This window comes from Elephantulus edwardii, unplaced genomic scaffold (genome assembly GCF_000299155.1).
Source record: "Elephantulus edwardii isolate Elephantulus edwardi_28Jun2011 unplaced genomic scaffold, EleEdw1.0 scaffold00075, whole genome shotgun sequence".
NCBI classification, from domain to species: domain Eukaryota; kingdom Metazoa; phylum Chordata; class Mammalia; order Macroscelidea; family Macroscelididae; genus Elephantulus; species Elephantulus edwardii.
Genome location: NW_006399825.1, coordinates 6,810,088 through 6,824,147, shown reverse-complemented (window position 1 = coordinate 6,824,147; position 14,060 = coordinate 6,810,088). Strand labels below are relative to the sequence as shown.

At 35.7% G+C, this 14,060-nt stretch overlaps 1 protein-coding gene across 1 annotated transcript in view; it reads left to right on the top strand.

Annotated features, from left to right (window-relative positions):
* The window catches only part of TRAK2 (trafficking protein, kinesin binding 2), a 50,273-nt gene that overhangs the window by 1,451 nt on the left and 34,762 nt on the right, over nucleotides 1–14,060 (top strand). The window contains exon 2 of the mRNA XM_006889146.1: nucleotides 7,349–7,543. Within this exon, the coding sequence (XP_006889208.1) occupies nucleotides 7,349–7,543 (195 nt within the window). The remainder of the gene's footprint in view (nucleotides 1–7,348; nucleotides 7,544–14,060) is intronic.

The window sequence follows — 14,060 nt, the reverse complement described above, 5'->3', positions numbered from 1 at the left end:
ATAGCAAAGAGTTAGAAACAGCCCAAGTGCCTATCAGCAGATGAATGGATAGAGAAGCTGTGGTAATTCACACAATGGAATATTATGCTGTACTGAAAAACAAAGAACTCATGAATATTTACAAAATGGGCGACCCTGAAGGACATTATGCTGAGTGAAATATCTCAGTCGCAAAAAGACAAATATTGCATAATGTCACTGTTATAGGACAGGACTGAAATGGGGTTGGGGAAAATTAAGAAAACAGGATAAATAATGCACATGGCATTGAAACATATGAGAGAAAGAACTGTATAAAAGGAATATATGATTAGGTATTATTGGCATGACAAGAGTCCAGAACAAGAGTTGCATAGTAAAGTGGTCTGCGGTTGGGGGACTGTTTAACAATGAAATAACTAAAAACAAAAACCCAAAATGGGGAAAGGGGATGGGAGGAAAATATACAACAATGAATGACTAGAAATCCAAGTTCTTTATAAACTTTCATTAAAATAAAAAAAAAATAAAGTGTGCCTACTTTAAGTGTGTAATTTGAATTTGAGAAATAACTTTTTTATGTGTTTATTGGCCATTTCAATATCACATTTTAGTTGTGTATTTAAATATTTTACCCATTTTTAATTGAGTATTTATAATCTTATTCAATTGTAACAGTTCTTTGCATATTTTAAATGCAAATCTTAGAACAGATAAGTGGATTGCAAATTTAAGAAATTTAATATTTAGTTGTTTTTACAGCATTCATTGAAAATGCTATTTTCAATCTATTTTTAATTACCTGGTTATTGTCATTGAAAATTCTTATCATATATATAATTGTTTCGCCTACGTAATTGTTTTAGTGCCATTCTTATCAGTAGTGCCACCTTTAGAATTTTCTATGTACAACCTGATGTTATGTGCAAATGAAGGTACTTTGTATATTCCTTTCTTATCCATAAGCCTTCCATTTCTTTTTCTTATCTTATTGACCTGGTGATGATCTCAGTACATTGTTCAATACAAGTGCACAGCAAATATCCTTGCCATATTTTTAGTCTTTAAGTATTATATTAACTACATTTCTTGAGAATGCCCTTTATCAAACTGTTTTCTTCTTAGTTGAACAAAAAGGGTTTTTGTCATGAATTGCTTCTGTGTGTTAAGTATTTGTACTTACTAAAAAGGTCATTTAATTTTTCTTTTTCAGTATGTTAATGTGTTAAACGCTATTGATTTATTTTAATGCACCCTTGCATTCTTGAGAAAAGCTCCACATTATCATGCTGTAGTATTCTTTTTCTGTATTCTGGATTTTATTTACTAATGATTCTTCGGGGGAGGTGTGTGTGCCCGCATTCATGGGGACTTTTAGTTTGTATTTTTCTTATGATATCTTTGCTTGATTTGGTATTGGGGTAACTCTGGTTTCAAAGTAAGTTGTGGCATTCTGCACTCAATTTTTTTTAGAAAAAGTTTGTGTGGACTTTTTTTGTTTATTTGTTTAAAGAGTATTTCTTTCTTTTTTTTTAAATTTTTAAAATTTTTTTATTTTTACTTTATTATTTGTGTGTGTGTGTACCGTCAAATCAGATCTGACTGGTACAGGAGGAAATTGTCCCTCCTTCATCGGCAGAGCATCTGGTGGTATTCGAACCATGCGCCTCTGGGAGTGCAGTGCAGCTTCTTGCCACTAGACCACCAGAGCTCCCCTAAGAGTATTTCTTAAATATAGCTTAAAATTGAATCTTACTTTTTTCAGTTCATTTACTGATCATTAATATTTACTGTGATTATTCGTTGATTGTATCTGTTATGTTCCTAGTTTTTTATTTGCTTCATTTGCTCTTTTTTCCTTTTGTTCTTTTTTTAGATTAAGTTTTTTGGGGGGTGGTTTTTTATTTGTTTTGTTTTATAATTGTGTATTTAACTTTTTTGTAGTATGGTCTTCATCGTTTTAGTAAATTATCATGATATATTCACATTTTCCTTAAGAATTATGGATAAATAATATAGCCTAATAAAACATATCCACCTTTGTGCAGCCAACTCTTGTCAACTTTATTATATGTACCTCCCATTTAGCTTTGTATTTGCTCTGGTTTGCAGTACACTTTTTTTTTCCTCCCAAATGGTGCTAACATTCTCTTTTATTTTGTTCCGGTTGTTCCATTCTCACTTTCTTTTTTTTTTAAAAAAAAAAGTTTTACATTTTATCTCAGTGAAAGTTTATACATCATGTTGGAGCTTCATTTACTTGGACTTCCTGAGTAATGTAATTAATGAATATCAATATAACTACAGCCTGCTTTCAATTAATATTACACTGTCTTCTAAAATGGGGCTCTGGTGGTCTAGTGCAGGGCATGGCAGACTGCTAAACAAAAAGTCAGTGGTCCAAATTCACCAATTGCTCTGAGGGAGAAAGTCTCCTATTAAGGATTTACCCTCAGAAACTTGACAGAGGGTCACTGTGAGTTAGACTCCATTCTATAGCAATGGTTTTTTATTTCACAAAATGATACTTTTACATTAATATTCTTCCATTTCCCTGTTAGCTTATATTATTGTTGCTGTACCTTTTACATCTATTTTTGCTGTATGCATAATGTATTTTTGGGGAGGGGGATTCTTTTTTATTTCTTGTGTATTTTATTTTAAATAATAAGATATGAAAGATATTTACTCATGATCCACTGGTACACATTTTATTTCTTGTAGATTGAATTTTCCATCTGTTGTCATTTTCTTTTCACCTGGAGAATTTTATTTAACATATTTTGTAATATAATCAGCTACTTGGCAATGAAGAGTCTTAGTTTTAGATTTTCTAGAAGAGTCTTTTTCATCTTTTTTGAATAGTGCCTTCACTGGTACTGAGTCCTGTGCTAATTAATGGTATTATTTCATTGTCTTTTACCTTGAATTCTTTCTGATGAATAGTCTGAGGGGGTTTTTTAACTTTTGTTCCTTTATATGTAATGTTTTTCCCCCCCTCTCTGTGCTTTTGAAGGCTTTTCTTTTTTTTTTTTAACATTGGTTTTTAGCAGTCTGACTATGATACATCTTTGAGTGATTTTTCTTTGCTTATCCTGCTTGAGAGGACATTGAGTTTCTTTGGATTATAAGCGGTCTTAGGGAATTGTGCTACTAACCCAGTGGTAGCTACATGGCAGAAAGATGGGACAGTCTCTCCCTATGGAATTGTAGTTCCAAAAACCTTCTGGAGGGTCAACTATGAGTTGGTTTCTACTCAAGGGAATTGAGTTTGTCTAATTAAATTTGTAGGAGTTTTTTCCCTTCATATTTTATACATTATTTTTTTGTCCTGTTCCTTTTCTTCTTCTGGGATTCCGTTTGCTGGTGTATTAGACTGTGATGCTGTGACACCAATCCCTGAAATTCTGTTCATTTTTTTAAGTCTTTTTTCCCCTCTTTGCTTTATTTTGCATAGTTTCCATTGGCTTGTCTTCACGTTTTCTGTCTATTTCTTCTAAAGGATGTCTAATATGTTGATATTTTCCAGTAAATTTTTCATTTTGGATATACTTTTCTCTTAGTGTCATTTGAATTTTATAAAGGTTTTCCTTATGTTTGGTTTGTTTTTTGTATTTTTAATTAAATTAATATTTTTATTTAAGTCCTTGAGTTTATTAATAGTAACTATTCTTAAATTGTTGCCTATTAATTTTGCCACCACTTTGATTACTTCAGACTCACTGCCTTAAAGTTGGTTCCAGCTGATTACAACCTTCCATTGGATTGGATTTCTGAGACTGTAAATTGCAATGAGAGATGATTGCACATTTTTCTGCCTTGGAGCCACTGTTCTTGAATCTCCAGATACATATAGCACTTTGCTACTGACTGTACTGCCAGAGCTCCCAGTCATAATAAGCTTGCCAGTTCTGATTTATTTTTCTCCTGATTATAATTTACTTTTACATGTTTGGTACTTTACTTCTAGATACTCAGCATTGTTGTTGTGTGCTGTCAGGTTGAAACTGCCTCATAGTTGACCATGCAGCAGGTTTTCACAGGCAGTAAGTCACACAGGAGTTGACTGCCCATTTTTCTGCCAAGGAGCAGCTGGTGAATTCAAACCATGTGCCTTTGAGTTGGCAGTGCAGCTCCTTAAAACTAAGCCACCAGAGCTCTCTGCTGTGCATTATGAATGTATGTTGTTGGATATTTGGATTTTGTTGTCACCAGAACAAACAAGAGGCGGTCCTCAATATTTTTGAGTGGAAAGAAGTGGAAGAGTGGAAGAGGCATTTGGAAAATATGAAGAGGGTGATTGTCAGGCTTGGAATGTGGACACAAATAAAAGAAATTTGCTTGAAATATATTTAGCTCAATGTACGAAACTTTAACTGTACCATTATTGTTAAATAACTCCTTGCAAGTAGGGTATTGGGAACCTTAAATTTGCACAGAATTTTATTACTGCTTATTGAGAGGAAACATCGAGGGAATACTAGCTCTTCTAATGAATGTCACTTTCCTTCTTCCTTTGTGTTACAGTCTTTGAATGCCTGAAAATCTGTGTTTTGGTTGACATTTATTTATAGTCTCTCTGGAAATATTACAGTGACAATCTGTATGTGATGTATTTGTGGCAGAAAAATTTTAGGTAATCAAATGGAATTTATAGTAATAGAATTTAATTGTATTTTCAAGATTTTTATCTGAAAGCTCTCCTAAGATTTGAGAGCTTCTTGAGAACTATATTTAAGATTTTAAATGTACATCATTATTTATCTCTTTGGGTGTATGAAGAACCTACTTGTCCTTCTGGGTAAACAGGAATGTCTAATAATTGACAAATTCCTAGTATTTGGCTTCTTAAATTCCCATTAATAAGTTTAACTTATTAACTTTCCTTTAAGGAAAAAGAATAGAAATATACTCTTAAAACTTGCTTTCTCAAAATGTAATTTGTTAGGTCATCTTCACACCACCCACAAAAGAAATACAAGATCTCTTTTTAAAAGTGAGAGGGTTGATGTGACATCCTGTATTTTTCCTATTTTAAGCTCTACAAAGGATAACTCTCCTTTTTAAACTGCTATGTTTGGAAGATATTAAGTGATGGACAATAATGGAAATTGAAGCCAGAAGCAAAACACGTAGTCAGAATGAATAGCTCACTTGTTTGCTGAGAGGTGTACAGGTACAGGGGTTGGCAGGCAAGAGAAGAGTTGTGCCACTGTGTACCTGTCATGTTTCAAGTATTACCCATATATTTAAAAAATTAAGGTACCCTAATATGTATATCTTGCAGCTGCTATTGTATGAGGTAAATGATCCTCTCTTTGTTTTATAAGTGAAGAAAATTAAGACTCAGAAAGGTGTAGTCATGGGCTGAACCCTTGACCCTTTTGAATATTAAGAATGAAAAATAACAAAGCAAGTAGGCTAGACATGGGGGGGATAGGTGGTATATAAGACTGATGTAAAATATTAGAAAAATGGTATGTAGGATCTGCTGTTAGGACAAATGGTCAGCCTTTATAACTGTAAGCAGGCGAGCAGATAGTAACCAGAGGTGGCCGTATGGTTGATTGAGTAGCATGTTGGAGAAGAAATCAAGACAAATGAAGTGATCTTCAGCAAGTCACTTTTCCAGTCTCAGTTTTCTTACCCAGGAGGCTGTATTAAATCATTTCTGTAGTGCCTTCTACCTCTAATATTCTCAACTATTTAGATGCTAAAAGGAGGCCAGTGTTAAAAAGCTGGCTGGTAGCCAGAAGTTCATTGATTCATATCTACCAGCCACTTACACAATGATTTACATAGAGTTTCTATGGAGCATTTCTACTCTACCCTTCAAGGTTACAATGAATCAAAACTAATTTGAGTGGATTTTGAGATTTTTGGTATTTAGATACTTGATGTGATCTCTAGATCTAAAAACTCATTAGTAAAACAATAGTAAAGATAGGTGTGAAAAGAACAGCTGCAACTTTAGGGTGGCTGACTCTGACTTCTGGCAACTTCGTAAAGGGGAACTGTCCTCATCGATAACATCCACAGTATCATACAGATAGCTACATCGTCTGCCATGCCACATGCTCCTGCACCTATTTCTGTGAATCATTATGTCCAGTGTTCATTGAAAATTGACTCAGGGACTTTACTCACAGTTTTGGGGGTTATTAAGGAAATAAATTGGGGAGTGAGAGAGGCAAAGAATATCGCACAATTCAAGTCAGCAGTCCCAACCAGATAAACAAGGCATGGTTCTCAGTTAGTGAAAGTCCAGGACTGACTTAAAAGTCAGTATTCTTCAATCCCAAAGGCACACAGTTCAAATCCACCAAATGATCCGCTGGAGAAGGAAGGGCATCTCCTCCTATGCCAGTCAGATCCAATTTGACAGCACACAAAAAGTAATTAAAAAAAAATAAAAATAAAAATAAAAGTCTGTGTTCTTTATCACATACTGAATGACCCCCAATGAGATCATTTGACGCAATGACTAGAACAGTGGGCTTGAGCACATTAGAGATTTTGAGGGTGACACAAAATAGGGCAGGGTTCGGCTCTGTTGTAAATAGGGTCACTCTGAGTTGTAGTTGATTTGATGGCACTTAACAACAACAAAATACTGACTTTTTACTCTGTGAAAGCAAGAGAAAATTTTAGGAGAAATGATATTTTTCTCCTTTTTCAGATTTTTTTCTCACATATTTAAGTTTTACATGTACTTTATGTTTAAAGTAAATGATAAAGTACTTGTTCCAGTGTCATCACTTGGTAAAAGCTGATGTTAATTTTAGAATTCTTTTTAAATATTTTAACTTTGCAGGAATATACCAGAATCTAATTTTTCCAAATTTTTGAAGACTCCTACCCCAGAATTTCAATTCTACTAGGAAAAAGCCATGTAATTTTATCCTTTTGAACCGGTTTTATGCTGGCTGGTTTTTATGTTGCCCTTTCCCCCCCTCTCCAATCATACATGCTATTAAAAAAGAAACCTCTTTTATTTCTTTAAGTAAAATTTTATTTTAATTTCATTATGATTTTAACAAATGGCAAAACTTTTTAACAGTGATATGTAGGTTCATATCAAAGAAATAAGAGGTTCTCCAGTTTAATTTTAAAGTTTAAAAACATAGTTACGTTTATAAGCAATATATTTTAGATAGGCTATAACTAAATCTATGAGCGTGTTAGGGGTGTTTTTGTTTTTGGTTTTTTTGTTTTGTTTTTTTGTTTTTAACTTTCAAAAGTTTATATTGAAGAAAAATAAACTGTAGTACCAGGATATATTAATACAATATTTTTTATTATCTAATTTCACAGAGCAGGTTTTTCTCTATAGCCTTGTAAATTCTTTTTCATGGAATCCCTCCTTTAGATGTCTGCTCCAATGAGGATCTCCCTGAAGTTGAGCTGGTGAGTCTACTAGAGGAACAACTACCCCAGTACAAGCTGAGAGTGGACTCTCTCTTTCTATATGAAAACCAAGACTGGGCTCAATCCTCACTCCAGCACCAAAATGCTCCTGATACTCTCTCTCCAGTCCTTGCTGAAGAGACTTTCCGTTACATGAGTGAGTATTTTTTATCATTTCCAATTAGTCAATTGAAATAAAGATCACAAATATATTGGTATCAAATTTTAAAAATATGTTTAGAAACCATTGATCATATAACTACTTTAACTCAAACAGATTTGACAGTATGAAGAGACGGTTTTAATTATGTCTGAATGCATGAAGTTTGTCATTCTTAGGACTCTGAGTGACCAGAGTTGCAGATATGTTCAGCAGCTACCATTGCTTCCATTTTCAGCTTCATATTTTCCACAGATTGAGTAGAAAGGGAAACTTCCTTAAAAAGTAATGAAATTACTTGAAATTTTTAATATTCCTTTATAACACTCAACATATATTATTCTAGTAATTTTGTATACTAACTCATCAGCTTTTCTGAACAAGGAGCCACTATGTGGCTTATAATCAGAAAAGAAGCATGTCAGGGTTATATCCTTTCACCATACTTAATTCCATGTGTATACTGAGCAAGTAATCCAAGCAGCTGGATTATATGAAGTAGAATGTAGTTTAGGTACATAAATAGTTTTAGAGATGCCAAGGAGAACTAAGTATGCACTATGTAATATTTAGTATAGGATCCAGTACCATGTTTGCACATATAATGCCACATATAAATAACCTATATGGTACACGTAGTAATATAGTGCATGAGGGGATTGTACAGTTTGCAGAAACTACATATCTTGCACATTATTCGAGTAAAAATGCAGTTTAAAGACCCATGTAGACTTGAATTTCAGTTGAGAGGCTGAGCCAGATTTGCCTTGAAAATAAGTTGGTTTATGCATACTTCCTTAAAAACCAACTTCCCTTTGTTTTATGATTTTTTTTTTTAATTTATGAGAGAGGACAGATTTATTAATATCTCTTTATAATGTTTTGAATGATAATTTACAAGACAAGTTGATTTTCTCTTCAACCATTCATACATATTTTGTTTTAGAATTAAAATGTGATTGTATTGCTCCTACTCAGAGTAGAAAATGTTGAACTGGTATCAATTTACTAGTATCAATTTGCTAGTATCAATTTGGCTTTTCTTTTGATAAGATGACAGAAAGTGACCATTTGTTTGTGCTTTGTTCCATATGCCACTTGGAATTAGAGTTGTAGCTAGAAAGATGTCATATCATGGTTTAATGGAATTACTTTTAGCATAAATGTTTAAATAAGGAGATTGGGAAATAAAAGTTAAGCAAATTCTGAACTTCTTGAGTTTCCTGGGATTGCTTTATGCTTTGCCCTCAAAAGCATTGCTTTGTGGTTTTTGTTTGTTTCCATTGACTTTTAATTTATTTTTAATTGTTATTTCATTCACATAACTGAAAATCAGGATTATGTGTAGTAAAAAATCTCGCTGTCTTGTCACCATACTCTTGTCTCAGAAGCAACCACTGTTAACCAATTTTTATGAAACACCCAAAAATATTGTATCCATATAAGCAAATACATCTGTTTTTTCTCTCTGGTTTTTTGTTTGGTTGTTTTATTTGTTTGTTTGTTTGTTCCCCCTAATGGAAGCATATTATACACATTTCAGAATTTTGAAACAGTTGGATTCTTGAACATGGGCTCTCTCGTTTAGGTTGAGGGTTGGGTGTGGATTGTTTGGTTGCTTTTTTAAATTTCATTTATATTTTTTAAATGTTTTTTATTTTATTATTTTGTGTGTGTGTGTATACTGTCAAATCAGATCTGACTGGTACAGGAGGAGATTGTTCCTCCTTCTCCAGCAGAGCATCTGGTGGATTTGAACTGCTCACCTTTGGGATTGCAATGCAGCTTCTTGCCACTAGGAATTTCATTTATAATTTTGTATGAACTGATTGGGTTTGCTGCATTTGGCTAACAATGAACTTTTATTTAAAGTCAACAGGATCTGGTGTTAATTATGTTTGAGATGAACATTCTTCTAAGTGGCACAGCACTGTCTGTCAATTTGCTGTACTGAGCTAACTTTGGTTGCTGTGATGCTGAACACTATGCCACTGGTGTGTCAAAGGTCATAACACTTACACATGGTTGTGAGTGTTTGGTGGAGTGAGGGAAGCCGAATATAAAATTTAATAATAGTAGACCAAATGCTCTATCGGGAAATGAGGGAGATGACACAACCCTGCTTGCTGAAACTGAGGAGGACCTCATGCACTTGCTGCGAAGGGTCAAGGACTGCAGTCTTCAGTATGGACTGAGGCTCAATGTCAAGAAGACAAAGATTCTCACCACTGGACCAATTGGCAGCATCAGGATGGATGACGAAGAGATTGAGATTATTCACAGCTTCAGTTTGCTCGGCTCCACAGTCAACACTCTTGGCACCAGCAGTCAGGAAATCAAAAAGCGTATCGTGATGGGAAAGTCTGCTGTTAGGGACCTCTCTAAAGTACTCAGGAGCAACAGTGTCTCTCTGGAGACTAAGGTGCGCCTGATACAGGCCATGGTATTTGCAATTGCTTGTTATGCATCAGAGAGTTGGACAGTGACTAGGGAGGACAGAAGGAGAATGGATGCTTTTGAGCTGTGGTGCTGGAGAAGGGTACTGAATGTACCCTGGACTGCCAGGAAAACAAACGGATTTGTCTTGGAGAGGATTAAACCAAGCTACTTCTTGGAGGCAAGGATTCTGGGGCTTCGTCTGACATACTTTGGACATGTTTCCAGGAGGGACGGGTCCTTGGAGAGGGACATCATGCTTGGGAGGGTTGAGGGACAGCGCAGGAGGGGAAGACCCTCTATGAGATGGATTGATTCGGTGACTGGGGTAATCGGGATAGGTGTGTCAGAGGCGGTGCGGTTGGCGCAGGATAGAGCAGGGTTTAGGGCTGTTGTGCATAGGGTCGCTATGACTCAACGGCACATAACAACAACAAACAACAATAATACAAGCTGAAGGTCACCTTGTGACACTAGGGCGTTCCTTAGGAGTCAACATTGTTCTTAGTTTTTATCAAATGAACCCCCTCCCTCTTGAGATTAACATAAAGAGGAACTTGGCCTTATCTGTAAAAGATTTCACCATTATCCTTTGTTTTGTACTTCCTTGTTTTCTGTATAAATACTCAGAAGCATGGCTTGGTGCCTTCAGTCATGGGAACTGTTGGCCCCATGTTTTTTACGCTGTCTGTTCTATATCATTCCTGGCTGTTTGTCTCTTTATTATAAAATTATTCTATTCTTTGGGACCCTCGGTCTGCAACAGTGGAGTCTTAAGACAGGTCTGGAAGCAGTCGTGGCATCCATTCCCGAAACAGCATGCCTCTGGAGACACTATGCACGTAGAGAAATAACAATAGTTATAGAACAGGGTTCAGGTCTTTTGTTCACAGGGTCACTACGATTTGTGCTCTACTCGATGGCACTCAACAACATAACAGTCTTTTTTTAATTTTTGTATTGGTGAAAATTTACAGAGCAAATTAGTTTTTCATTCAACAATTCATACACATTTTTTATTCATATTACAATCATATTGTGACATTGATTGCAATCTCCACTTGATGTATTGCTCCATGTAACAGCATAGTTCCTCCTTCTTCCATATATTTAACATTTCCATTCATCCTTTCCTATCCCTTCCTGCCTTCTGAGCTTTTTGAATAAATGCAGCACCTTCGATCTCCTGTGGTTGAATATTCTAGGAAGTGCATACCTCCTTGATATTAATGTTTACCTTAAGGGACTTTCTGTTGTTTGGCTGAAGGTTGAGTCAGCAATGCAGCTGGCTGAAAGGGTGACATTAGTCAGCAGTATATATACTCCATCAGTATATATCTATATCTCCCCTTTCCCGTTTTTTGGAGGGTAAATTTCCCCCACACCTTTCTCTCATTCCACCTAGGACCTTCTGTCTAGTAGAAGCTGGGGTTTATGTGGCCCATTACTCCATCAGACTAATTATCTTCATATGCCTTTGATTATCTCTACTCTTTTTGCTTCTGTCAAGGAAAAACCAGTAATTGCACTTTAGATGACTACTCCAAAGATTATCAGACTCTGGTTTCTACTCAGCAAAGTAGGCTATAGAACATTAATGTTGCCTTTGATAACTATGTTATTACAATTGACGGAAAAAACCATTATTTTTTTAATATGGCAAAAAAGGAAATATGACTGATACTATTTAGGAACCATTCTTGGTTAAGAAGCCCCAGTAGCATAGTGGTTAGTGGTTAAGTGATTGGTCAATAACTGGAAGGTTGACAGTTCAAACCCATCAGCTGTTCTGCAAGAGAAAAGTTGGTAATCTGTTTCCATAAAGAGTACTCCCTTAAATTTTTTCAAGAACTTTAGAGTCTCCAAATATTATACCAAAGATATTGAAAATAATTAGCAACTTTAAGTAACTGAATGAAAAATTGTTCTATAAAAATCATTTCGAGATCATTTATCTTAGAGAGTTAGGAAAATCCATGTCTGAAGTAAGCAAAGATCATTGTTGGTTTCTGTGCCATATAACATTTTTATTTTAACAGCTGAGAACTAAAGGATAAATAAGATTTTATGGGATTAAAATAAGATTAACCCACAGGGCTATCTTTATGTGCTTGGTTACAGTGAAAAATTCGTCTTTGACCTTTAAAGCATATAGTCAATAGTCACATGCCTAAATCCCAAGAGAATAATAAGCACTTTGCCAGGAGTAACTTTGGAATCTTCCCAAGCAGCATGTCTTTATCAGGTGTAAGGAAAAGAAGCCAGACCTGATTTCGACTACAGAAAAGAATCTGTGGTGTACCTGTGTGCTTTGTGACTGACATCTCTCTGTGTAGTTGAGATTTCGCAGCATTTAGGGGAGTGTCTTGAGCTTAGTGGTGCATAGGTTGTTTCATTTAAAAAGTAAGAATTGGAGAACATTTTTGTCAAAATAAATGATTAAGCATTTTGAAATTCAGTTTTGGTTTTTGAAATCTCTTAGTAAGAGTGATGTATATTTACAAAGATCAATCAAGAAACCAAACCCACTGACACTGATTGTAGCACTCCCCATGGTGACCCTGTAGGATAGAGTAAATGAGGTTTCCAGGGCTGTAACTCTGCTGAAGTAGACTGCCATCTTTCCCGTGCCCATGCTCACCTTTTAATTCATGGCTGAATACAGAGAAAGTATACACTGCATGGTTCAGGATTGGGAAGGATGTACGCCAGGGATGTGTCCTATCTCCATACCTTTTTAATCTATATGTGTAAGAGATTATCTGGGAGGCCGGGCTCTATGAGGAGAAATGTGGCATCAGAATTGCAGGAAGACTGATCAAAAGTCTGCGTTATGCAGATGATACAACCCTGCTTGCTGAAACTGAGGAGGACCTGAAGTGCTTGCTGCAGAAGATGAAGGACTGCAGCCTTCAATATGGTTTGAAGCTCAACATCAATAAAACCAAGATTCTCACCACTGGGCTGATTGGCAGCATCATGATAGATGGTGAAGAGATCGAGATTGTTAACAGCTTTAGTTTGCTTGGCTCCACAATCAACACTCTTGGTATCAGAAGCAAGGAAATAAAAAGATGAATTGCATTGGGAAAGTCTGCTGTCAGAGACCTCTCCATAGTACTCAAGAGCAACAATGTCGGTCTGGAAATGAAGGTGTGCCTGATATAGACTATGGTCTTCCCAGTTACTTGCTATGCATCAGAAAGCTGGATAAGGACTAGGGATAATAGAGGGAGAATTGATGCCTTTGAGCTGTGGTGCTGGAGAAGAGTGTTGAATATATCATGGACTGCTAGGAGAACAAACAAGATTGTCCTAGAGAGGGTGAGACCAGGTTACTCCTTGGAGGCAAGGATTCTGAAGCTTCGTCTGACATCCTTTGGAAATGTTGCAAGGTGGGACCAATCCTTGGAGATGAACATCATGCCTGGGAGAGTGTAGGGAACAAAAGAAGAAGACCCTCAATGAGATGGATTGATTCAGTGACTGGGATATTAGGGGTAGGTGTGCCGGGAGACAATAAGATTGGCACAGGATGGAGCAGGGTTTAGGATTGTTGTACATTGTGTTACTATGAGTCACAGGTGACTCGATGGCACATAACAACAACATAACAACCTAAACTCCAACACCTCCAGAGGTAACTTTGTTTACCAATGAAAGTTAGTAAAAAAACTGGAAAAGAAGACGACAGTGGATCAACCATAATTCCTACCCAGAGATAACCATGTGAAAATTTTCATGTATATCCTTTCAGCTTTGTTTATATATAAATAATACACTTATGCTTTGAAAAATAAAAATGCCACTTTTCCTCAATTAAAAAAGCCTTTCAGTGTTAATGGAGCTATAGAAACAGAGCCTGGGATAAAGAGCAGACTTGAGTTTTTTTCAAATGACCTTGTGAGAAGAGTGTTTTAATCCCAATTTTTCCATTAATACTCAATTACTTTGTGGTCTTGGACATGTTATATAATTCCCAGTGGTCAGGATTCCTCATAAAAGAACATGAGGTCATTAATTCTCAGACAATAAGTGACAAGCATTTTTAGGAAATATATTTTATTTTTTCTCACTA